The sequence below is a fragment of the Gymnodraco acuticeps genome, unplaced genomic scaffold (genome assembly GCF_902827175.1).
Source record: "Gymnodraco acuticeps unplaced genomic scaffold, fGymAcu1.1, whole genome shotgun sequence".
NCBI lineage: Eukaryota > Metazoa > Chordata > Actinopteri > Perciformes > Bathydraconidae > Gymnodraco > Gymnodraco acuticeps.
The window spans coordinates 2390483-2415317 of record NW_022991219.1 but is presented as its reverse complement, the minus strand read 5'-3'; the positions used below and the strand labels follow the sequence as shown (position 1 = coordinate 2415317).

Sequence of the window (24835 nt, the reverse complement as noted above, 5' to 3'; positions counted from 1 at the left end):
TAGAGTCCAAACTGCTCAGAGAAGTCGCCTGGCTCTTTTTAAAGGCACAGCTTTGGTACTGACATCCAGCTGGCAGAACACCATGGTGCTCTAGTACAGATTAGTGCATCATTAGACATCATGTAAAAGAGTGTCGGATCAGTGTCACATGCACTCTTAACACAGTCATATAGTGGCTCTCTGATACCAACCAGGGACACCAACTAACCACTTTAACTTCTACTAATTAAAACGATGCATGATTTTGACATTTGGCTGTGTTTTTCCTTTGTTAGAGACCCTCTGATGTATTGGTGTCCTCCCTTACCTCTGGGTCTGTTGCTGTACATGATGTCACCGAGAACCTCTTGGCCTTGTCTTGTGTGATGGACGAGTCTGCAGCAGGGGGGAAAAATGATTGTGTGTAGTTGGGTTTTGGTGACATAGGTGAGTTCCCTCTAGGAAAAGGTGAGGTAGAAGGAGTGGCAGCGGGTGAGGGCTGTGGGGAGAGGGTTCCCATCTCTATGGCCAGGTCCTCTGTGCAGGCCAGGCCTCGGCTGCCGAGGTGTTCGTCCGTCTCTCTGTCCACCACCAGCAGCCGGGTGCGGTGGGACACCTCGCGGATACGGTCCACCACCTGTAGAGAGGAGAGAGAGGGAGGGGGATCAGTCAGTGTTATTCAGCCTGAACTGGCCTGTACCTGACATAGTTTTAGCAAGAGCAGTGGTGTAAAGTAAACTAATTACATTTACTCAAGTACGGTACTTAAGTAAAGGTTTGAGATACTTTGAGTACTCAGAGGTGGAAGAAGTACTCAAATATTGTACTTATTTAAGCATAAGTACCAAAGTGCAGGATTACTCATGCATTCAAATTGTTACTTAAAGGGATAGTGGAAATCCGCGAATTTTGGGTTTAACTTATGTATTTTTATTAAAAATAAGCATAATAAACAATTTTTTTTAATTTCATGCGCCTAGTTTCATTTTATTTTCAATTTTACTGCGCCCTCTCAATGAAACGAAATACTTCGGGAATCGTCGGGAATCTTCGGGTGATGACGAGAGCATAGGAAGACGGGCACAAACAATGGCGGACATTCAATAGCATTTGCATGTGAATAGCCGACCTTTATTATGGTGAATAGATGTGTTTTGTATGGCTGTAGTGCGACAGCAAATGCAGAGAATAGCGTATCGTAATAATTCTAGGTGACACAACGACATTGGATTAACCTTGAGATGCGTTTTTATTCCGTTGAACACAACTTTTGATCACAAATCAAAAAAGGTAAGACGTAATTATTGTAATATTTTTGGAACCGGATGTTGTTTACTTTCTCTTTTCTGGCTGATAGCTCCAGGAATTCGAGGTCTTACAGTGATGACATTACATGTGTGGAATCTGTGGAGTCTCAGCTTTAAATCGTATATCTTGTTTGTGCAGTTAAGATAGTAATAAGGGAATTTCTACCGTGTGTTGTGTGTAAAAAAGCGTTAGCATTAGTTAGCATTGTTTCGCTCAATGCTAATTCAAAGGCTTGGTATTACTCTTGTGTTTTTTCTAGCTAACAATTGTTCTTATTGTCAGTTAGCGGAGTTTCTTACCTTTAAAAGGGTATGAAACATTAATAGTTTCATAAATGTTAAGAAGCCATGAGACATGTGAGAGAAAAAAAACTGTGGGAGGGGTCCACTGGGGGGACCTTCGGGCTTAACTGGTTAACAATGATTAATATTTGTAAAGGCTACAGGTGATCTTAAGATGCGTGAGCTATGCTTAGGGACCTACCAGTCAAGATTATTTGTGCGTAGGGGTGCATCATCTGGCGCCTGGTCCTGGTCATCCTCGCCATTGCCCATGCCGTGAACCATCACCTCGGGCTCGGGCTCGAACAAATAAGGACGTAATGGTCCATCGTCTGGCTCAATATTGCAGGGTTGCCAACTCTCACGCATCTGGCGTGTGACACACGCTTTCACTCTCAATCTCACGCTCTCACGCTGCCCAAACTATTCTCACGCCAAAAACAAGAATAACGAAGACTAGAAACGGTTTTGAAAACTTTTGTCACGTAGTGATCGTCTTCTCAATAGAACATCTTTGATAATGTCTTCTGGCCAATCAGAATCAAGATAACGGAGTGATGTTGTTGCAGGAAGTCCCGACGGAGAATACTTTTGCTGTAGTACATCTCTACATCGATACAACATTACGTGTTGATAGAAATCAACACGTAATGAAATAAGACCCCACGGTTTGATGATTGATAGGTGTGTGGGCTGTCTTTCATTTTGACACACAGAACAATGGGGGCTATCCACCCTTATCCACAATGTAAAGTCATTCACACAGCCTCTTCCCTCTTCTCTCTGTGAGGAGCAGCAGGTTCAGCTTTCAAAGTAACAAAAAACTAAAATGGCATTCATTTTTTTTAAATATGTCGTGTAGTAATAGATTTATTTATTTTTCTTCTCAAGAGAGTACCAGAATGTGTATTTTATGTTAGTATTTCAAAAAATCTCCTGGGGGAAAATCCCCCCAGACCCCCCGGCAGGGGTTGGGTTTTCAGCATGTTAACTCTTTCATTTGTGGGGAAATGGCAGGATTGGCTCCAGGTCGCCCTTTTTATTTACTACAAGACAAATGTGCCTTTTTATTTCATACAGTTCGATTTGGATTGAGACAGGGAAATAATCTAACCCTCACGCGTGGCGTTTCACTGTCAAGGGGAGCGTGTATGTAATTACATTGCAAATACTGACTTGAGCCCCACCACTGTATGGGCCCTACCATAGATTACCCAACACAAATACTCTGGAGCCGCAACTGCAGATCTAAGATCCAGTAGAAATGATAAAAAAGTAAAAGTCTGCTGCTTATTGTTCTAGGCCAAAATAGAGTTAAAGAGTATATGAGAGTGAGAGTGTGTTAATTAATATATTTGGCAGTTTGGAGTAAATCTGTAGATTTGTGTGTGTGTTTCATAGGCCTCTCACGATAATTAATTTTGTTGGATACATTTTCCCGGAAATTATTGTCGGCACCGTTGTATGACCATTTTAGACCACTGACATAATAATATATAATAATCATTCAAGTACATCCTTTCAAACTGCTAGTCACATCCTCATGTAAATGGAAATGTATCGAGTTCATTTTTATTTATCGTAAGATAAGTCAATTAATTTCTTATCGCGACAGGCACATAATAAAACAGTGGAAACAAACATGTGTTTGACTTTCATTAGTGAATGAAACTGTGTGTCCTTTATAGTCTGTGTCCAATATTGTGTATTTGTATATATTGTATATATATCCTGTATATATGCTAAGGTCCCGCTGCTGACACGATAGCAGTCATTTTGTGCGTATGTGTAATTAAACCCATGATATAAAAATCTCACTCCAGCCAGGTACCCAAAGTTGGCAACCCTGATATTGTCACCATCGTCGCTTACTGAACCGGATTCAGATTCAGTTCCTAAAACGACATTTTCGTAGGAAAGCCGAGAGGATGTTTCTGACTCGCTATCATCACTGGATACCTCGTACAATCCTTCTTCTTTGTCTGGTATATTTGCCCTTCCACGTTCATTCTGCATAGACGCCATGGTTTGTTATCGTATCGTCTTCCTAAGTTTTCGTCACTTCCGGTTTGGCTGAGTCGAACATTTCGTTTCTAAAAAACTTCGGGGAAGCTGCAATAAAGTGCTTCTAACATGCGTAAGGCAATTATTATATATTTTTAATCAGGTGTGATTGTTTTGGTACGTAATTATGCTTGTATATAAGTTAAAACGAAACTATTTGAGGTTCCATTTCCACTATCCCTTTAAGTAAAAGTACAAAAGTATTGGTATCAAAATATACTTAAAGTAACAAAAGTACTCATTATGCCCATTTCAGAATCATAAATATAATGTGTTTATTATAGCTGGTAAAGTTGGAACTTATTTAAACTCATTGTGAATTGAATCCATGTGTATTCAAGTATTTTTTAAGTGTTTATCCTATTGTTTATCATTAAACTACAGTAAATAAAGGTATAAAATAAGTGGTTTTTTACCTCTGAATTGTAATGGGATAAAGATACAAGGGAACACAAAATGGAAATACTCAAGTAAAGTACAAGTACCTCAACATTTTACTTAAGTACAGTACTTGAGTAAATGTACTACTAAGTTACTTAACACCACCGCTTATACTTTACTGAGTATTTAAATGTTTTGCTAATGTTTCTTCTCCACTACAATTCAGAGGTAAATTGTGTTATTTTAGTACATCGATTTAATACCTTTAGATTTGGATTGATGATGTAAAATATATAATCAACACTTAAAAGACTTTAGTCACACCTGGAATAAATTCACAATCCCTTACTAAGTATAGCTTCACCTTTACCAGCTTTGATAACACATCAATGCATCAATTATTAAAATGAGCCGATCAGTATGATGAGTACTTTAAGTGTATTTTGATGCTAATACTTTTGTACTTTTACTAGAGTAACATTTTGATTGCACGACTTTTACTTGTAACAGAGTATTCCTGTACAGGTACTTTTTTTAAGTACAAGATCGGAGTACTTTCCCTACATCTGTTACAAAGACACCCAGTGATTCCCATTACACAAAGCTCACATTGACCCATTTTAGTTGCCCCACTTCTCCTCCTGCCTCCTCCTTCTCCTCAGGCAAAGTAAAAAGTTGTCTAACAGGTATACAACTCATTGTTTGTACCTCAGAGACTTAAAGCGCCTCTCCAGGCTTCTCTTTATGCAAGTACCTGTCTGTTATCCCAAAAAAAAGAAGTATTGAGCCATCACTCACTTGATGGTGGCCTTCGTTCTCCACATTCTCCCCGTTCACCTCCACCACCCGGTCTCCTGGCCGCAGCCCGGCCATGTCAGAAGAAGAGCCGGGCTCCACTTTGCGGATGAACTGCCCGCCTCTATTCCTCTCCCCATGCAGGTGGAACCCATAGCCCTGCTCTCCTTTGGTCAGGAAACAGAGCCTGGGTCTCAGCTCGCTCTCCATCCCAACCGGCGCGTTAATAGAGAGGAAAACAGGTCAAAGTGTCTCAGGAGAATAAACAGGTGCTCGGGCCAACCGCGGTGGGAAGTCTCTGGCTCTTAATCAATGTACGGCTGCTGCGTGCTCTGGGGAACAAACGATCATCATCTTTTAGCATGATGCGAGTACATTAATAATCCACAAAAGAGCACAAATCACAAAAAAGGCTTAAAAGTGTTAATCCACCATGCAAATGCAGGTGGGAAAAATATGAGCGCGTACAATTGGTGCGTAAATTTGTGTCCAAAAACTGCTGCCAGTGGCTAAATCCTGACCATCGGAGGAATAATCCAAGAGATCAGAGATTAGAAAGATTTTCGTCACACGTAACACTTAATTCCCCTCCTCAACTGGACATGTGTAATCCTGTCCTGCGGTACGAAAATAAAGAGGCGTCTACAGCAGATGGCACTACTTAATGTCCCCTGCAGCGCACACCTGACGACGCAGCGCAGCCGCGAGGACATTAGCTCCCGGTGCAGTCCCTCCAGAGAGGCGGAGGTCTGCCCCATGGTGGTGGAGGTGAGGCTGTGACCTGAGAGCGGAAATCCTCCCCATCTATCCCTGCTGTGCTGTCTCCACATGAGATCAACAGGTTGCGCATGGATTATATGGTTCATGAAATATAAACTCATAGCTTGCTTTCATTCATCAATTTACAAAGGTGTGTCTCAGGTTATTCAGGACAGTTTGAGGGTGTGTGTCGTTGATATTTAGATCAGGGAATATGAGACTTCCACGAGGCAAGTGTTAAGAACAGCAGTTTAGTTTCCCTTACAGCCAGAGGTGAAAGAATAAATCAAGTAAAGCAATACTTAGGAGGGTTATAAATAGTAGTATAAAAGGTAAAAATACTCATAATACAGTGCTTACTTTTACTGTTATTGTATAGTTATTATTCTTAAAATGATAGGCTATGAATTCCATTTCTAAAGTAGTAAATTATAGATCTTAAATACATGTATTTAAATGAAAATGACTGTTTCTCTAGGAAATTTACTAAAGTAGAAATATGACGCATAATCAAATTCAAGTATGAGGACCTCTGAATTATACTGAGTAAATGTTCTTACTTTCCACGTCTTCCTTTCACACCTTAACACTGCTGATGTGCTATTAACAAAAACATCAGATCTATATTTAAGGCGTGAATGAATGACTATTATCATTGAATCCTGCCACAAACATGAGCATTGTCTATGTGACAGTGTTTCATTATCTGTAAGGCTCATTTTCACAGATGATAGTTTGTCATATAGCGAGACAAACAGGGGTGTAACTATTATCAACAATGGCTTGGTTCTATTTAAATGTCCCTGTGAAGCATGGCAGCCAGCCAACACACACCTGATGATATTCCTGCTAAACCATCCCTATAACTTGCAGTGAAGAATGATTCCAAACAAGTGTTTATTTATATCTTCTTTTTAAAGTCCATGACATCTCTACAGTGTTTATTTGAATTACATTTTGTTGGGCATATTAGAAAAAAATAGAAGGACAAACTTTGAACATGATTTCAGTACATCATTTATGAATTTTTTATAATAATAAAGTAGCACCAGCAGTAGAAAAATAGTTTATCTCTTTGAAGTAGTTGTAGTGTCATATTAAACTCGCACATTCTGATATCCACATCAATGTTCTCAGTGTGTCTGTGTTTAAGTTGATCTTTCTGGTCCAATATTTGGTCACAGCTCAGACAAGACTAAATCAATATTTAACCTTGGTTTTTATCTTCCGTTTCGGTGCGTTTGGGGAAACAGGTGTGGGCAGTGGCTCCTTCTTTAACCTCTCATGTTTAACATCTGATTCTTGTCCAGGTTCAGTCTTTACTGTGGAGGCAGAGGTTGGATCAGGGGAGCAAGGGGAAGCAGCTTTAGGCCTTTTTGTAGGAGAGCTCTTGTGGGCGGAGGGACAGCTGTGCTGGTTCAGACACACGGAGCAGAGCGGCCTGACGGGGAGGCACACCTGCTGCCCGAAACCCACCAGCAGCCAGTTGATCTCACTCCACAGCTCCCTGCCGCAGAGAGGAACATCACACGTTACTTTGAACTGCTCACTCATTGATTTTTACAAACAGGCACAACATATAGTGAAGGGTGCCCATCAATCAACAGAGGAAATGATAGCGAGATAGATAGATCATTCATTCATCCCAAATTGGGAAATGATTTTGTTACAGCATCAGGGTGTTCCGGCAAGGTGGATTAAAGTACAACCTAATCAAATTAAAATAGCAAATCTATACTATATCTACAGTATAGAGACATATCACAAAGAATACACAACATAAAATGTTCTGGATAAGTATGGATGATATATAAATACATTATACAGTATGTGGTCAGTCTGGGTGACTTTATGGATCTGTTGGTCCGTGTTAATCAGGTTGTACAGGTCAGCAGTGAAGTAATCATGCTGTTACCTTGGTAACCACTCCTCCAGGGCCTTGCGCGTTTGCTCTGGGCTCTTGCTCGGTTTCTTCAGCCAGCCCAGCCTGTTAGAGATACGATGCACGTGTGTGTCCACGCCTAAACAAAACAAAACTGTATATTTAGGCACACACACACATAAACTGATTTGCACTTCTATAAGAAAAAGCAGTGGTGGAAAAGCATTCAGATCCTTTACTAAAGACTGTAAAAAGAATGTAAAATGTCTGCATTCAAAACCTTACTTGTGAAAAACCATGTAAGTGTCATCAGTGAAAAGTACTTTTAGTATCAAAGGAATCCACAATGCTGAACAAAATACCCCTTTTGTGGTGTTTTAGTATTATTCTGTATTACATAAATATTACTGATGCAACTATGTGTGATTAAAATGTACTGCTGTAGTTGAAGGGTGGAGCTGATTTCATCTATTTGATTCAGTGTTGGGTAATTTACTATATTAAAAATAAAAAATGTCCATGCTGCTATAACTTTATCAACCTCAGTTTCCAGCTATGTGAATTCACACAGATTTGCAAGTGCATGCATCAAGAAAGAGTGTCCCCCCCCACCGATGCCGGACACCTGGTCCCATGCGATGTCCATAGCCAGATGAGCCATCTTAGGTCCGACTCCTGTTAGGCGGACCAGCCCCTGCACGCTGTCTGGGATGTCCCCTCCAAACTCTTTCTGCAGAATGGCCGATGTCAGCTTCAGATACTTCACCTTAGTCTAGAAGGGGTGGGTAAGAAAACAATTCAACTAATCAGAGATGCAGGGTGAAAAGGAGGAACTGTGTGGCTCCTGTAAGACAGAGTACTGAGTTCTGTATTACCCTCCAGAAGCCGACAGGGTAGATGAGTTTCCCCAGTGCTTCATCATCAGTATTAAGAATACTTTCTGCAGTGCAGCCGTGAGCTCGGAGCCTCTTCATGGCTGCTGCGGTCACCTGGTCCTTGGTCTGACTGGACAGCATGAGTGAAACCAACACCTGGAAACGTCTGACCTGAGAAGACAACAGAGGGAACAAGATGAGTGCTTCTGAACCTTAGAAATATGTGAGAAAAAAGAAACCCACACCTACATGAGCAGTAGCGTCTGAGTCGTAGCATTTCTCTGCCCCCATGTTATCTACAGGTGCATCCCGGCTGCTCCTCATCTCACGGATGTATCCCAGTTGTTTCTTCCAGTCGGGAGGTTCCCAGTGTTCTGTCTTCACCGGTGGTACACCTTCATCCTCATCATATTCCACTTTGAGCTGTTTCCTCCTGCGGCTATGTGAAGACAACGGCAAGGCGTCTGTTTCTGTTTTTGGATGGCAAGCACCAGAATGAGCACAGGGTAGAGAGGATTTAGAATATCTGACCCAGCACAGAAATACATAAAGAAAACATACCACATGGGAACAAGTATGTAGATGAGGTTGAGGTTGCCTTGCCTCTGCTGTGTCAACCAATGTTCAGATGCAGAAGTAAACAGATTAATTAAGTAAAAACAACATCTGCAACTTCTCCAACTTTTGCTCATTAACAACTGTATTTGGAGCTAGCTAGAAGAACTGTGGTGAATTTCTAAATGAGTTCACACGTTTCTGTGTAGACTAACGTCAACATTACCCGTGGATAAGGGGGCCGAGGAGGGTCTTTGCTCCGAGATCCTCGCCTCCTCCGGCTCTACCTTCACCTCCACAGAGGAACCTGGACCCTGATTCCTCCGTCTGGTGGTGAGTTTGGACCTGAGAGACGCTGCATTTTGATCACCACTCCGAGTGATAACAGGTCTGCTCTGCATGAAATAAGGAGAGGTCATAGTTAAAGTCCGGACTACATAACAGAAACTCGTTTTCCAGCGGACCTGAGGCATTTAGTTGATCTTGAAGTTGGTTGCTCATTCGTAGATTCTGGTCACGAGCGGACCAGAAAAAAAACAATCCCGGTAAATAAATAAATGAAAGAAAGACAAAATAATTGTATTAATAATAAAAGTTGTTAATTTAAATACAAAAACGTTTTATTTAGAACAGAATTACACATATCTCTCACCAAGTTATGTTGTTTTATTTAGTGTACTAAAAATCATGACTTTAAGTGTTTGGCTCTATGCCTGCTTACCTGGTTACCTGTGTAACCTAATAAAAAAAATGCGCTTAAAATCGTCAGCATTAAGCAGATCAGGAGTATGACATGACATGTCATTGATTAAGCCATTCAGTCCTACCAATCAATCAGGTAGTTAAAGGTAAATAAAATAGGGTTTCTGTTTATTAGCATATACAATGTGTTTCTCTCCAATACATTGTATTCATGAGGTTTCCTTTTGAAAGAAATTCCTTTTAGTCCTTTTACTTAATTTAAACCTATTATGTAGCTCCACTAGCAGGCAGCCTTGCGACAGTGCAGCTTCTGGCTCCAATGAGGAACCAACTTCAGCATTGTTAGCATGTTTAGCTAGCTACTCGTTAACCGTTTTAGTTTAAGAAACATGTGTCTCGTCACTGGCAGCTATTTACCATCTTTCTTATGCAGCCACTGGGTAAATAGAGGTGCGTCCTAATATTTTGTGAATGTCCGGTAATTTGCAAATTTACAAAACTAGGCTAACAAAATAGCTTTAGCATAGTTTGTGTTTAGCTTGCTTGGAACTACATTTCCCAGCAGCGAGAGTAACTAACGTGTTTTTGTAGGAAGTGCCCCTGTCACAGCGTTAGTGTGTCATCCGGTTGTGAAGTGGAGGAGGACTGAGCCTGGACGAGAACAAGCTTCCAACAGCAATTGCAGAGTGTTATCAATGCAGAGACACAGCCGGCTCTGTTGGCTGCATATGGACGAAGCTGCGGCCTTATGAAGCTGAGAGAGACTCCTCTGCATTAAGGTGAGAGGAGGGGGAGATGTTTTCTAAGCAACCAGTCCTTGAATGCCTCACAGGAATGCTAGCTCATGACAGGGAATGTAAAAGCAGAGCTAACGGTTCAGTAGCGCCATTGTGCATTTCTCCTGATTATACCATGTTTTCGCTAAGTGGTTAAATATATGATTTGTTCTAGATGGAGGTTATTTTTCACTGATGTGGTTGTTGAAGTGAAACAGAACAGTGGTTGTCTGTCTGCTCCCCTCCCCTCTGTCTCTGTCAAGTCCACATGACAGCAGATATTCTCCAAACCTGCCCCCCTGGTTTACTCATTTACAGGCTCCAAACTTCACTGCTGCGTAACAGAAGCCTCTGCTCCCACCATAGTTACATACAAAAACTACTACTACTACCATGCCTCCAGTGGTATCTACACTGAACAAAAATATAAACGCAACACTTTTGTTTTTGCTCCCATTTTTCATGAGATGAACTCAAAGATCTAAAACATTTTCTATACACAAAATAACCATTTATCTCAAATATTGTTCACAAATCTGAAAAAATCTGTGATAGTGAGCACTTCTCCTTTGCCGAGATAATCCATCCCACCTCACAGGTGTGGCATATCAAGATGCTGATTAGACAGCATGATTATTGCACAGGTGTGCCTTAGGCTGGCCACAATAAAAGGCCACTCTGAGACGTGCAGTTTTGCTTTATTGGGGGGGTCTGGGGGGGGTGCGAAAACCAGTCAGTATCTAGTGTGACCACCATTTGCCTCACGCAGTGCAACACTTCTCCTTCGCATAGAGTTGATTGTGGCCTGTGGAATGTTGGTCCACAGGCCTAGAAAATGTTTTAGATCTTTGAGTTCATTTCATGAAAAATGGGAGCAAAGTTGCGTTTTATATTTTTGTTCAGTGTAGATTCAGCCATGCAACTTAAATGTAAAAAGTTTGTTGTTGCCACCAGTCATTGTTGGAAAGGTTACTTTAGACCACTTAGCTAGTTACCCTGTTCAAAATGCATTACATCTTTTAGTATTCAACCCTGATTATTGTCAACTTTTATAGAATGTTCTTTAAAGAAATCAAAATTAAGAAGGGAATCAGCAATAGATCAAACGTTATTTTCCTCATGTAGGATTTTTACTGAAAGTAATATAATCTGATGTAACAGCTTTTAATCACCAGCATACACTTACATTCATTGTTACTTCACTTCAGTTCAAACACTGGTTTTAGTATAATATTGTGCAACCCTTAAATGAGTGCTTAATGTATATTGCCTATACATGCACACTCCAGGGCAAAACATTCACACAGAGGTACAGGGTGTCTTTGATCCTTTGCTTCAATAGAACATGCGTTGTGCTTCAGCCCCCAACATAAGGACACACACAAACAACCGTCCAAGTAACTGTAATAAATACACTGAGAGAAACTCTGAATATGCCTTTTTCCCCACAGTGTATCACCCCATCTGAAAATGCTCTCTGCCAACATTATACAAATAAAACCAATACACCTGATGCATTAACCTTTCCTTGGAGAACATCAGAGAGGCTACTTCACATCCCAAATGCCAAATATTGAATGAATGTGTCCGTTGTTTAGTTTGGCATCTGCATGTTGGATAGATCATGAGAGAATGTGTCCAGATCTGGGTGTCTGATGACCTCAGCTAAACTCTCGGCTAAATCTATAAAACTTCAGACTGGCTTAGAAGGAGAGAAAAGGTTAAAATGGTTAAAGGTTAAAAAACACTGCCAATATTAATCACATAGAAACCTAATTTCATCAATAATAAGAATATGACTTGGATAACATCCAAATTATGCTTCCAAATATCAAGGATTTATAAAAGAAGAGGATGTGATTGTCACCAACAGTGAGCAAATCATAAGAAGATATGGGCATAGTGTTACAGGTGAACTCGAGTATGCAAATGCTGTCAAACAATTAAATGTGCAGAGACTTTGCTGCAATAAGTCAACAGAAGGTTAGTTTCTTTGAGTATGGGCCTCAGTGTGAAGTCATTAGCACTAGATTCAGGGTTCTTACGGTCATTCAAAACCTGGAAAAGTTATGGAAATTCAAAATGCTAATTCCAGGCCCTGGAAAAGTTATGGAAAACAATATTTTTGAAAAAGTCATGGAAATGTAACTAAAGTTGCATCAAATATAATTTATATTTTATCTAATCGCCAAAATAGTAATACTATAATGATGATAAATACTGTATAGTAATGAAAGGTAAAATGGCATTTAACTGACGAGGTATTTTGCTGGTGAGAGATTTGAGTTGCTTTAGCGGGTAGAAGCTAGTCAGCCTACTATTTGATTTGTTTTAGATAGGCACTACATGTTTCATATGCAGACCTTATTCTCCTGTTCCATGTTAAAATAAACCATTTTCAGTGGTACCGCTGAGAAAGAGTCATTGTTTTGGTCATGGAAAATTAGGTAAAGGTCCTGGAGAAGTCATTGAAAATCATTGGTGAAAAAGTGTATGAACCCTGTAGATGAACTTCATAATGCTCACTCGTTGTCATGTTCCTTGCTGATGTTTGAATCTAGTTACAGGTCATATTTTATTGTGATGTAGCATCTTAAAGGATTTAATAATTGCAATGGGTTTTGGCTTTGAATGTGACAATCCATCTTGTTGCTATTATGCTACATCAAGTCAATTCAGAGGAAGTGTGGCTCTTTATCTGGTCTTTGGGTATTGGGTTTTGCACTGTAATAATCCACATTGATAAAAACGGCTTCATCTAAAAGTGTGCTCCTCTTTCTCCAGGCAGCTCTCAGTCCCAGCCTGTGCGGTGGACTGCCCCTTCAGGTTGGGCCATGAATAAACAACCGAGCAAAGAGAGTCTCAAGGACAAGGTGAAGGGGATCTTTGGGCTGGGAACCGCGCGGCCGCCCAGCAAACAGAGTGACGCCCGACCGTCAGAGTTCATCATCACGACGGACATCATCAAGGTGTGCAGGAGAGACCAGAAGACTGCAGATCTGTTCATACACAATTAAACGCAGCATCCTCTTAGTTTTTTGTACATGTTTTGCATCACACCTTTCCTCATTCCTTTCCTCCTGTGATGTATTTCAGGAGCTCCAACCAGACTGCGGTCTGAGCACCCGCGTCCGCATGATGAACCATGTCTGTGAGCTCGCCAAAACAAAGAAATTTGAGGATGTGAGTCTGCTCCTGGTTTGACATTTTTGGATACAACACAACATGTCACCTTCTGTGTGTAACTCTGTGTTTTCATGTGTTGTTTTTAGCATGCTGTGGAGGCTGTATGGAAAGCTGTGGAGGACATGCTGACTCCAGAGCAGCCACTGGAGGCCAGACATGCGGTCCTGCAGCTGCTGAGGGCCATTATACAGGGACAGGTACATAGACAGGATAAACACACACAAATATGAAATGTGAATCTAGTTCCGGACTTTTCCTAATGATCGGTTCCCTGGAAATGTGAAGGGCGAGCGGCTCGGCCCTCTGAGAGCATTCTTTTTCAACGTGATCAGAGACTACCAACCCTCCAACGAGGACCTCTCTGATAGGCTGGAAGTCTTCAAGGCCTTAACCGAGAACGGGAAAGACATCACTTATCTGGAAGAAGATATAGGTAAAACTTCCTGGACATTTTTTAAAGCACTTCAATGGGGGGAAAACGAGGGATAAACATGTGTTCATGTAAGGGTGGAGATTCTTAACATCTCACATTGTGAAACAATTTACAACTTAGACAAATTGAAAACTTTGCAAATTGAAGTTTTTTTCCCGCAAATAACTGCTACTGATGGACAGTCAGATTATTTTTTTGTATTATTAAGTTTCGAGAGAATAACCCTACTTATTTTAATAAATGGAGCAGGCAACATTTTCATTTTAGTTTATAACTTCAACTTGCTGTTATTGAAGTCCCTGAGAATTGATAAGGTTGCTTTTTTTTTATTACATTATTGCAATTGGTTGAGTAACGTTTTCAGATATAAAATAACTCTATAATCTTGTACACACTCTGCATTCATCCCATCATTTACCACTCTGCCTTTATAAGCACAGGCACACAGTGTGTTTTTCATCCTGAGTAAAACCCTACACTCATTGTTGTCTGGTTCACCAGCATGATCCTCTTTGTTCTGAATTGAGTTGTTAGTATGAAGATTCTGGATTAAATATCTAGATTCCAGTGTATCAAATATATACTTTTAACTCATTTGAATCATCTTTGTAGTCATGCTTGCAATTATTATTTGTTGAGGCATGACTGGGCTGTTACACACCTTATTCACCTGTAATATTCCATAATATGTCCTGCTCTCGCTCTGTTCTCTCCTGTCTCCAGCACGCTTTGTCCTCCTGTGGATGGACATAGGTCTTACCTCCGATTTTCTCCATGTTCTTGTAAATCTGGTGAAGTTCAACAGCTGCTACCTGGACCAAAACGTCTCCGTCATGGTCCAGTAAGTCAGAGATCCAGACACATAAACACATTTCAATCAAATGAATGTATTAACATGCGTTTGTTTGCTTGTGCTGTGTAGGAAAATCTGTCTCCTGTGCAATAGAACTACATCTTCAACAGATATTGAGGTGGGTGTTTGTTCAAATGTATTCTTTGTTACAACGGCTTGTTAGAATCTTACAGCAAAGAGAATACCCCCAAATATGAACAATGTCCAAATTATAAACAGCAAATCAGGTAGGTAGAAAAGGGTTAATAATATCCATTATTTTTAGCATTGGGAGACATACTCATTTAATCATGGAATAAACGATGAATGATCAAAAATGTTTAAATATTTAAATTGTGTGGTCGCAGTTAGCTTTACTCATCACCACGAAAACGTTGTTTGTGTGAGGCACGCAAGATAGAAATCTTATTTAATCAAGTTGGTTTCTGATTCCCTAATAATGGTAGAGTGCTTGTTTGTGGGCCTGAGTTGTTGAACTGCAGTAACAGTTACATCTCCAGTTATCTAAAGGTTTTGATGTGAAATCTCTTAGAGCTGAGAGGTGTGTTACCATGCACGTCTTTAATCAATGATCAGATGAACAATGAACAGATAGTGCTGATTCATGCTGAGGAGGTATTCCTGAGCATTTCACATTTAGTGGTTTGTATGTAAAAGCAGGACAACTACATATAATACATGGAAGTACAAAATCATCCAATTGGCAGTCTGGTGTAAGGTGTTTGTTATTTACTGTGCTCTCTATCTTATTTATTTTGTAAACAAACACGAAACACAATCAAAACGTATTAACGGCACAATGTAGCGTGACCATACTCATAAATGAATGAGGCTCAGAGTTGTTCAGTTTGTTTTGTTGTATGTATGTGTGTGGTCTGTGTATGCTGTGTCTAGGTGGCACTACAAGTACTGGATGCAGTGGTGTGTTACAACTGCCTGCCCTCAGACTCTCTCACTGTCTTCATCATCACACTGTGTCGCACTGTCAACGTCAAGGAGTTCTGTGAATCCTGCTGGAAGGTGAGAGAGCAAACACACACACACACACACACACTTTCTCCTTTGTCTGATGCAATGCGCATTATTCATAACGGCCTGTGATTGTGCACCTGCAGTTGATGAGGAAGGTGTTGGGGACTCACCTCGGCCACAGTGCAATCTACACCATGTGCCGGATAATGGAGGAGAGGTATTAGAGTGTATTTCTGAACTTATGGTGCATTATGGGAATGTTATTTTCCTGCTTTTTGTGTCCCTTTAACTTCCTGCACCCTCCCTCAGAGTGTACATGGAGGACGCCCCGTTGTTGAGAGGAGCCGTGTTCTTTGTTGGGATGGCACTGTGGGGCGCACACAGACTCCCCGCCCTGAAAAACACACCTACACTCGTTCTGCCATCTTTCTACAAGGTAACGCTCATACAGTGCTATCTGCCCCATGAGGCATGTGCTGATCTTATTGCTTAAATGACATGAAAACAAGAACAATGCGTACTGTACGTGGCAAAAATGTCAGGGAAAACATTTTTGTTTTTGTTCTACAAGATATTATCTAGGGCGCCCTATGGTTTTCATTTCTTAATAATTGAATAATATTTGTTTAATCATTTGGTCTACAAATGTCACAAAACTGAGAAAATTCAAGATTTTCCTGAACTCAAAGTGAATACATTTTGTTAGTTTAGTTTGGTCTTTTTTTTCTTAAAATATGAAACAAACTAAATTGTTGCAGATGAATGTCCTGTGGACAGAATTACAGATTATTTAACTACTTATGTCTCTTAAATGTAAATGAAAAATGCCACATTTCCAAATCTCTTTTCTTGCCAAACATCGATCACTTTTTGCCAAGAAATATGTATATTTATGCTTCAATGCCAAATACACCATTTTTGCATATGCTGGATCTTCCTATGTGTTTTTAGTTTATGTCATACTATAGACATGTTTGCATAGTAGTAGTACCTAGTGTGACTGTATCAGTTGTAGCTAGTTCTAAGGATTCTTCAAATAGAAGAAAAAAAAAACAAGTATATTCCTGATAATGTGATGGATCAGTTGTGTTAACTGTTTCTGTGTATCTGTCACTCAGGCCATGTCGAGTGCCAATGAGGTGGTGTCCTATGAAATCGTCCTCTCCATCACCAGACTGATCAAGAAGTACGGCAAAGAGCTGCAGGTGGTCACATGGGACATCCTGCTGGGCATCATAGAGCGGCTGCTGCAGCAGATCCAGGTACACACACACACACACACACACACACACACACACACACACACAAACAAACAATAAAATACCAGTTATTTGTTCACCAACTGGCCCATCTCATGTGTCCTCACAGACAATAGGCAGTGCGGAGTTGAAGGCCATTGTGTACGAGCTGCTGACCACAGTGGAGGAGCTGTACGAGCAGAACGGTTACCACGGCTCCACAGAGAAGTTCTTCAGTCTGGTGGAGAAATGTGCCGACAAGAGACCTGTTAGTGCTTTTGAGTTTCCATCCTTCTGTGTCATATTGTGTTTTTGTCATCTAACTGCTGATACCTTTCTAATCTTAATATTGTGTGTCAGGATGCATCAGTGCTGACCCTCATCTCGTACAGAGCCCAGTCTATTCAACCAGCCAAGGACGGCTGGATTCAGAGCCTTCACCGCCTCATGGAGAAATTCTTCAGGTAAGACACAAACGGGGATGATGGTGATGATATTATCGACTCGAAGGCAAGATTTAGCTATATGGAATAGTTTTTATCTCTTATTGCCTCCTATTCTAATTGTATTTCAATGTTTACCTCTTAGTCTATATCAAAATGATCTGGTCTTTTTAATATTGTATTGATGTCGTACTATAACAGCCAAATAATGCAGTGTGTTTAATGACAACTATAAACAATTGTATCCCTCTCTGCTATCACCACCTTGATCCCTTTCTCATCTAATCTCTGCTGAACAATATTTTGTTTCTGTCCCTCTCTGTCATGTTTCTGTCTCCCTGAAAGAAACGAGACTCGCAGCGTGATAAGGATCAAAGTACTTCATATCCTGTCCTTCGTTCTCAGTACCAACCGACAGCTTTACGAGGTCTGCACACACACACGAACCTGCAAACACACATTTGAAATAAACTATCAAGTGCAGTGGTGCTTTAATTCTTACTGTATGTCTGTTTTGCTGTTGTTTACTCATGTGTGAATATTCAACAATATCTCTCAATGTCTCTCACTCTCTTACTTTATTGCCTTGTTCCAGGACGAGTTGATTGAGATGGTAGTGATCCCCCAGCTCAGTGGGATAGCTGAAGACCGGGACCTTGCCGTCCGAAAACAGGCCACCCAGCTGCTGGTGGACCTGGCAGAGGGCTGCAACACACACCACTTCAGCAGCCTGCTGGACATCATTGAGAAGGTACACACACACACACACACACACACACACACACTGTCTCACTTTTAATGCTATGGTAATTCAGTTCCTTCCAGCCACAATGAGGTCTATTCAGTGTTTTCTCTCTGTGCAGGTGGCCAGCCGCTCTCTGGTGAGTTCAGGGCCCCTGGAGGTCACTGAGAGAGACCCCACAGGAGAGTCTCCTATGGAGGACGTTAGGACGGCTATACTGGGCCTGCTGGAAATCCTGCAGGTACACATATAAGGGCTGCATTCACAAAACATGGGGTTGAAGGTATTTTAGAAAGGCAATGGTTTGTTTGGTTAACAAACCTCTTAAATTGTCTGGAAATGACAAAAACATGTAGGCCGTATCTCATTTCTCTAATTCCCCTCCTCGACTCCTATCCTCGTGTCTTAGTCCCGCCCACAGGAGATGCTAGTGGAGGACTGAGGAGGGGAACCAAGGAGAGAGGAGGAGAAGCAGCAGGCGGTTAGAGAAATGAGAACTCCTCTCCTCTGAGCTGTCATTTTAAAGAGACGTCCATTAATGATGACAGGAGGCACAGCAGCCCTCTGTCTGATGGACAGATGTGTTCATTGTGAAGTAAAACTTCTGATGTTGCAATGTTGAGGTGGAATGAAGGAGTCTGGGTCGTCGTTAGCCAAAGCACTGAGAGTTTATTTTACAAGTATATTAATACAGCCGGGGAGATCACTTGGTTTCACACGTCCTGTGCACCCACCAAGCCATCTCTCACCACAAATAAACCACAGCACGCACCAACAAGAGAAGAGGCGCCGCGGAGCCATGCGTTTACCTAATCAATAGCAGATGTGGGACAATAATCTGTTTGTCCCGCGAAATGCAGGCAGGCCTGGACCCTTCCCCCCACAGGAAAGGGGGAGAAGCTTTTGACCTGTGACCTCAACTTTCAGAGGAGTTTTGACTTTTAAATACAAAGCATGTTTGCAATATCACAGATTCTAAGAAACAATAAGAAACTCTATAATCAAGATCAGATTAAAATATTCTCTTACATTCATGATGACTTATATATTTACTTTGATTCATTGACAGTGCGGTATAATGAGACAATACCAGGCTACAGATGCGGACACACACACACACACACACACACACACACACACACATATTTATATAAATATATATTCAATTTCAGAATCAAACAAGTATGAGAGCACTCTCATAATAACGTCACACTATCAGAGACTGGATATATCCCCCCTCCCCCCCTCTCTGGTCGCTGAAATGAGGAAAATAAATTACGGGCCAAAAGTTGTATTTACAAGTATTAAAAGTAAGCAGAGGACACCAAACCAACTGAGACCTGTCTGTCCGCTGCATCTACGCACACACTGTACCACACACACACCTACACACTGTACCACACACACACACCTACACACTGTACCACACACACCTCGAGTCTACCAAGATGACTGGACTGGTGATGGGCCGTTTCTGGAGAAATGTATTGGGGTCCTCGGATGGCTGAGAGCAACAAAGTAGAGACAAAAAGTAGAAACAAATTAAACCTCAGGGAATATCACGTTTTATTTCAGTTTAACTGATACTGACTCAGATTCACCTCAAGAACATGGAACAGTGCCTCACTTGCTGACCCAAGCTTTTTGGGTGGGGCAGTTGGGGAAGGAAACATTGAGGGAAGTGCCTTCATGAAAGCAATCGCTTGTCCAGCTGAAAAACAATATGGATACATGATCAAATGCATTGTGCTTGTTTGTGTATAGGGAGTATAAGCTAATCATGGAAAAACTATGCTGTTGGTGAACGACAGTGTATGTGTGTATCCCTGAAGCGACATGAATCTTAATGTCACCTTGGGAAATTGTACATAAACTGGTGCTACTTTTTTTTCAAAATTGGCCTGAATGAGTAAGACAGAGATCGTGGGATCACCAAAATCAAACGGTTCTCCTAGGGATATTGAATGTGCACAGCGAAATGAAAGAGTGAAATAAAAACGATTGCAGTTATTGGATCAGCAAACTGAAAGTTTGGCTGGATAGTGGGGGGGCAGCGGTGCAGGGGATATAAAAAGCACTTGTCAGTTGCACAAGAGAAAGCAAAACAATAAGGGTCACCTGTATACATGACTAAGGTAGTAGTGTTTAAACCCTCTAGTGACCACTACTATTTTGCCATAATTCAGTCATCAAAAAGGAGATCCTGTCCTATCAAAATAATGAAAATAAGCTAATACAATCACATCCCATGCGGCCATTAAATGGTTACCCCCAACCTATCAGTGTTATCTATACATTATGCTTACATGTATCCAGACCCATTGGTGGCTTCAACGACTTGTTCCACACTCCAAAGAAAAGCTTTCCCATCTGGCTTTGATCTGGTCAGTGAAGTTCTTGTTGCCTGCCTCTAGAATTCGGCCCATCTCGTCCAAAACCTGAGTGTAAAAATCAATAGAACTTTGATACAGAGAAAACAGCAAACAATTTCAGACTCCCATTCTGCTTAACATTTAGACTAGCAATGTTCATCAGAAACAGGTAAACAATAAAATCAATAAAATCTACAAAATTCAGTCAGTTATTGTAATATGGCCTGTCTTTTCATAATCTGTTAAGATTTTAAAAGTTGTGCAGTGTATCCAAGGCTTTAGGACAAACAATTGAGCATGAGCATGACTATCACTAGGCATAGATGTAATGTCCCATGCCTCTATACTCTTGGAATTCTCATAATAGCTCAAAATCTGAGCAGCCATTGATCAACAACAGTTGCGAACCCCTACTGCAGTGTTAGTAATTTTGCACATTTGAGCAAGTCAATTCCTATTGTACCTTTCTCTAGAATCTAGAAGAATGCCCACTCTGCCCTTCAGTCTGTTTTATTACAGTTAGTGACTTTTTAGGAACTCTCAAATCTTGGTGGATGATGAAGATATTACGCAAGAATAATACAAAATAATAGAATCCTCTTTTTAAATGGGGTTACTATCCCTTAAACTTTGTGTTCAATTACATTGGCAGGCTGATTGACAACAATTATCAAGGAATGGTAAGAGTTACTCACATGCTGGTGCTCTCTGAAGCAGGGATATGCTTCTATGACCGTCTTGGTCCTATCCTCTTCTTTGAGTGAACATGAGTCTATAAAGGCTCTCCTTGACTCAAACTCAAGATCCAAGAGATGACCCACGTCCTGTTGGTTCGGTCTAGTTTTCTTCCACAACTCCTGAAGGGTTTTGTAGTCTGGCTTGCATTTTTCTGGAGTCATGGCATTGCACTGAATCAACTTCAAAAGAGATGAGTCACACCAAAGCAAAGATTAGATATGTGCAGAGGCCACAATTTGTACTCGTATTTGTTCAGACAGCAAAATGATTTGTATGGGGATAAAAAAAAAGAAAATAATATAAAAAATCTGTACAGAAGCACACTACAGCAAAACACTGAACATTTTAAAGTTTGAACAATGTCGATAGCTTAAATGGTGTGAAAGGAGTAAGAGGACAAAATGTAGGTGGAAGAAGTGGAATAATAAGGGGTAAGAGGGTAAAGTGTGCTGCTGAAGCACACAATTACAGTTGGGTGTAATAAACATTAGTACATAACTTCCCAGTTTACCTGTGCCGTCATCACTATTGAGGTCTGTGGGCGTGTTCTCTGAGAGATCAGTGATCTCAGTTGATGCGCTCGGATCAGCATCATAGTCAGTGTCTTGTACTGTTGGTTTGAAGAGTAGTCTACGTTTCTTGAAGAAAAGAGTTGGGCTGGGCTCAGCAGTTGATCACATTCTGGGTTGATTTGACATTCTGCAGTCTCTTGAGCAGTTGACGGAAGACTGTTTCCTGTGGCATAAAATGGACATGACGACTCATTAAGAGATATGAGAGAGATTATGATACATCACATACAATACTTAAGAGTAGATACAATACCAGCCGAGTACAAATAAACACCCACCATGCAACAGATGGGGGTAAAAAAATTGGCTTTGCCAATAAATAAATGTGAATTACTGGACAGTTGGTCAGTAAACTAATTTTCAAAGTGCAATGAAAGGCCATGTGTGAATACTGATATTGACTGGCTGAGACAATCTCTACCATAAAAATCTTGAAGTGAGGATATGAACAAATCAATCAACCTAACAATGAAAAGGTCAGTCCACTAGCTGTTCTGTAGCACAGCTTGTAGGGTTCATCAGGACAACAAACACGCTCGCAATATAAGTCAGATAGTGATCATCAGTTATGTAATCACTAATGGAAATGTGGTGACACATTACTAGTATTAAGCCAACAAACAGGTATGAGGAAAACAATGATTAAAGTGAGGGGGTCAGCTATTCATTGAGATTTAGGACATATAATGTGAAAAAGGCAAAGTATGTGTTTTTGTACCGTATACAGAATTGATTGTTAAAATTGAGTTTTTTTATAAAAGTTTTATAGATCTGATCTTATCTTTACAAGTTAAGGCTTCGATACTAAAACTTAAGGAAACATTTCTTTATGAAATAATGCATAATGCAGTTTTTGGGCAAGTCAAAATATCTTTGGTCGGTAAATTCATTCACTTTATCCACTTTGGGCATATGGGAAAAGAATGTTAATTTTGACCTTGAACACTAGATATCAAAGATGTGTATATTTAAAGTTTAAAAAAGATAACTTCAATTAGCTGACAATATTGTTGTGCTTATGAAAAGTAAATATCAAGAGAAGAAAATGACTTTTGAGACTGAAAATTAAGAACCTACCCATGGTTGTTTAGTCTTATCCTTATCTTGCAGCACAGGATAGTACTCAATCAACCTTTTGGCCATGGCAGACACCTCTTCACGAGAGGGATACTCTGAGTCTCCCCTGTCCTGCATGTCATTAGCCCTAAGGATCGCAATCATGCTTGTCATGGTGTTTCTGACCAAGCGGCACCTGAGCTCTTTGGACATGGTGCAGTGGTGTGCTCTCCCGTGACGCTGCAGCTCAAAATAATACTTGCGGATTTGCTCCAGCTCTGCATCTGTGTAAACGACATAGTCTGGACTGCTTATTTTCATGATCTTTTTAGGAGTCACATGTTTTGGTGAAGACGTCTGGGCTAGGCTCGTCTGGTTCCCTGCAGGACTTACGGACACTGCTGAAGTTGAGCTCTCCTGCACAAAAACATCAGAAATCAAAATGTTCCTCATGGTGACAAAATCACAAGTCAAAAAGTCTAGACCAAAAGCAAAACTTTCAAATGATTATTATTGTCATTAATAATAATGACAAACGATATAATTATTATAACCTCGCTATTGAAAGAATATGTATGTAACATTGTCTTACTGTACTATCTGTAACTATCCCAATGAAACCAGATAGATGGGATAATAATAATAATAACCACCTCACAATTGGAAAAAAAACGTATATATAACATTGTTATCAATGAAACCAGAAAGTTGTGATTTTGGATGCAGTAGGGGACAGTATTAGTTTGAACTACCTTGCTGTAATGTGTGGAATTGTTTTGGTCCTTTCTTTAGTACTTCTGGCTACTTAAGAATTTGTGTTGGCACAGTTGGAACACATTTTAAAGAACTAAAACATAGTATGCCTATTTCTGTGGAAATGCAGTGATTTTGCTAGCCTATTACAGGCTGCATTGCCTTAACACGTAAGGGGGGAAATGTTTATGTAGAAATGAAAGCAGTTCAGTTGGAGGTGATGACTACAATCAGATGAGCAGCCCTAATCTAAAATAAAAATATATACGTAAAAATGTAAGTGTAATTTATTAGGTAAAGTATAGAAAAATATCTGATGAAACACTCATAAATGCCTCCATATGATTGATGACTGATTTATGTCACCACAGAATCAATTTGATCATTTTAGAAATTATTAAGAAAAAATGCTATTCATGTACATTTCTAGCGCCCATTGTGAAATCATGTATTTTAGATGAAGTTTCCATTTATTTATATTTTAAGTCCAATACACCTCATTCATTCACAATACATCTTTACCTCTGGATGCACTGCTTCCCAAATGCACTTTCGTCTGAGGAAGTTCTCTGGCCCCGGTAGGAGGTCCCTCAGGTCTTCCCGTGTTAATGAGGGTAATAGCTCATTGGTAACACTTGCAGCTGTAATGTGTGAGAGCAGATCATTTACCAAAAACATGTGTCCAACACCATTTGTATTATGTTGCCCTTATAAGTTAAATGTATATCAGTGCTACTGGTAAAGTAAGTAAAGGAATGAGTCTTGGTTGGCCATTTCAGCAACAGACCACAACTATTTGCAAAGAGCCCATATTAGGGAATTATCAGTCTGGATATGTCTAAAGATATGCACTAATGTTAGATGTCTACATAATTAACAAGAGATTTACCTTTTAAGAGTGACACAGTTGTGTCATCGAATTTATCCATCTCACCATGAAGAAGCAATCTGTAATTTACAGGAAAAGACGGCCACTGTCATTTTAAAGATCAACCCCAAAAAATCACATTAAAAAGGCATCAGACACTAAATAGTAAAATTGCTGTGATTCACTATGAACTAGCTAGGTCGACGTTAGCTAGTCTACCACCACCCTTTGCGTTTTTAACTAGCTGCTAGT

The 24835-nt window shown here is 40.4% G+C and overlaps 3 protein-coding genes and 1 long non-coding RNA gene across 9 annotated transcripts in view; 1 reads left to right on the top strand and 3 right to left on the bottom strand.

Moving 5' to 3' along the window:
- LOC117561622 (Na(+)/H(+) exchange regulatory cofactor NHE-RF2-like) overlaps positions 1-5588 on the bottom strand; it is a 15408-nt gene extending 9820 nt beyond the window's left edge. The window contains exons 1-3 of one of the 2 annotated variants that reach the window (XM_034239151.1): positions 5493-5588; positions 4812-5140; positions 308-616 (exon numbers count right to left, since the gene is read on the bottom strand). In XM_034239151.1, coding sequence (XP_034095042.1) covers positions 308-616; positions 4812-5018 — 516 coding nt within the window. In that variant the 5' untranslated portion in view covers positions 5019-5140; positions 5493-5588. Of the gene's footprint in view, positions 1-307; positions 617-4811; positions 5425-5492 lie in introns of those variants that run through there. The other variant, XM_034239150.1, reaches the window with a different exon arrangement.
- A 972-nt stretch (positions 5589-6560) lies between these two features.
- nthl1 (nth-like DNA glycosylase 1) lies at positions 6561-10297 on the bottom strand. Of its 4 annotated transcripts, none has more exons than XM_034239147.1 (6): positions 10161-10297; positions 8574-9274; positions 8325-8495; positions 8062-8221; positions 7483-7588; positions 6561-7074 (listed from the first exon to the last, which is right to left on the bottom strand). In XM_034239147.1, the coding sequence occupies exons 2-6, from the start codon at positions 8646-8648 to the stop codon at positions 6768-6770; spliced, it is 819 nt and encodes a 272-aa protein (XP_034095038.1). In that variant the 5' UTR covers positions 8649-9274; positions 10161-10297; the 3' UTR covers positions 6561-6767. The 4 variants fall into 4 exon arrangements, with proteins under 4 accessions (XP_034095038.1, XP_034095036.1, XP_034095037.1 ...); XM_034239145.1 differs by lacking the exon at positions 10161-10297 and having other exon boundaries at positions 8574-8932; positions 9106-10114; XM_034239146.1 differs by lacking the exon at positions 10161-10297 and having other exon boundaries at positions 8574-8794; positions 9106-10110.
- tsc2 (TSC complex subunit 2) overlaps positions 10216-24835 on the top strand; it is a 46085-nt gene continuing 31465 nt past the window's right edge. The window contains 16 exon segments of the mRNA XM_034239144.1: positions 10216-10360; positions 13142-13326; positions 13454-13540; positions 13630-13740; positions 13829-13976; positions 14700-14817; positions 14899-14947; positions 15724-15849; positions 15945-16018; positions 16111-16237; positions 16920-17063; positions 17170-17307; positions 17400-17503; positions 17828-17909; positions 18078-18233; positions 18346-18465. Of these exon segments, the coding sequence (XP_034095035.1) occupies positions 13192-13326; positions 13454-13540; positions 13630-13740; positions 13829-13976; positions 14700-14817; positions 14899-14947; positions 15724-15849; positions 15945-16018; positions 16111-16237; positions 16920-17063; positions 17170-17307; positions 17400-17503; positions 17828-17909; positions 18078-18233; positions 18346-18465 (1719 nt within the window). The 5' untranslated portion in view covers positions 10216-10360; positions 13142-13191.
- LOC117561625 lies at positions 19591-20665 on the bottom strand. Of its 2 annotated transcripts, none has more exons than XR_004571410.1 (3): positions 20531-20665; positions 19826-19935; positions 19591-19728 (listed from the first exon to the last, which is right to left on the bottom strand). It is a non-coding gene; the product is annotated as an uncharacterized LOC117561625 (long non-coding RNA). The 2 variants fall into 2 exon arrangements; XR_004571411.1 differs by having other exon boundaries at positions 19599-19728; positions 20543-20573.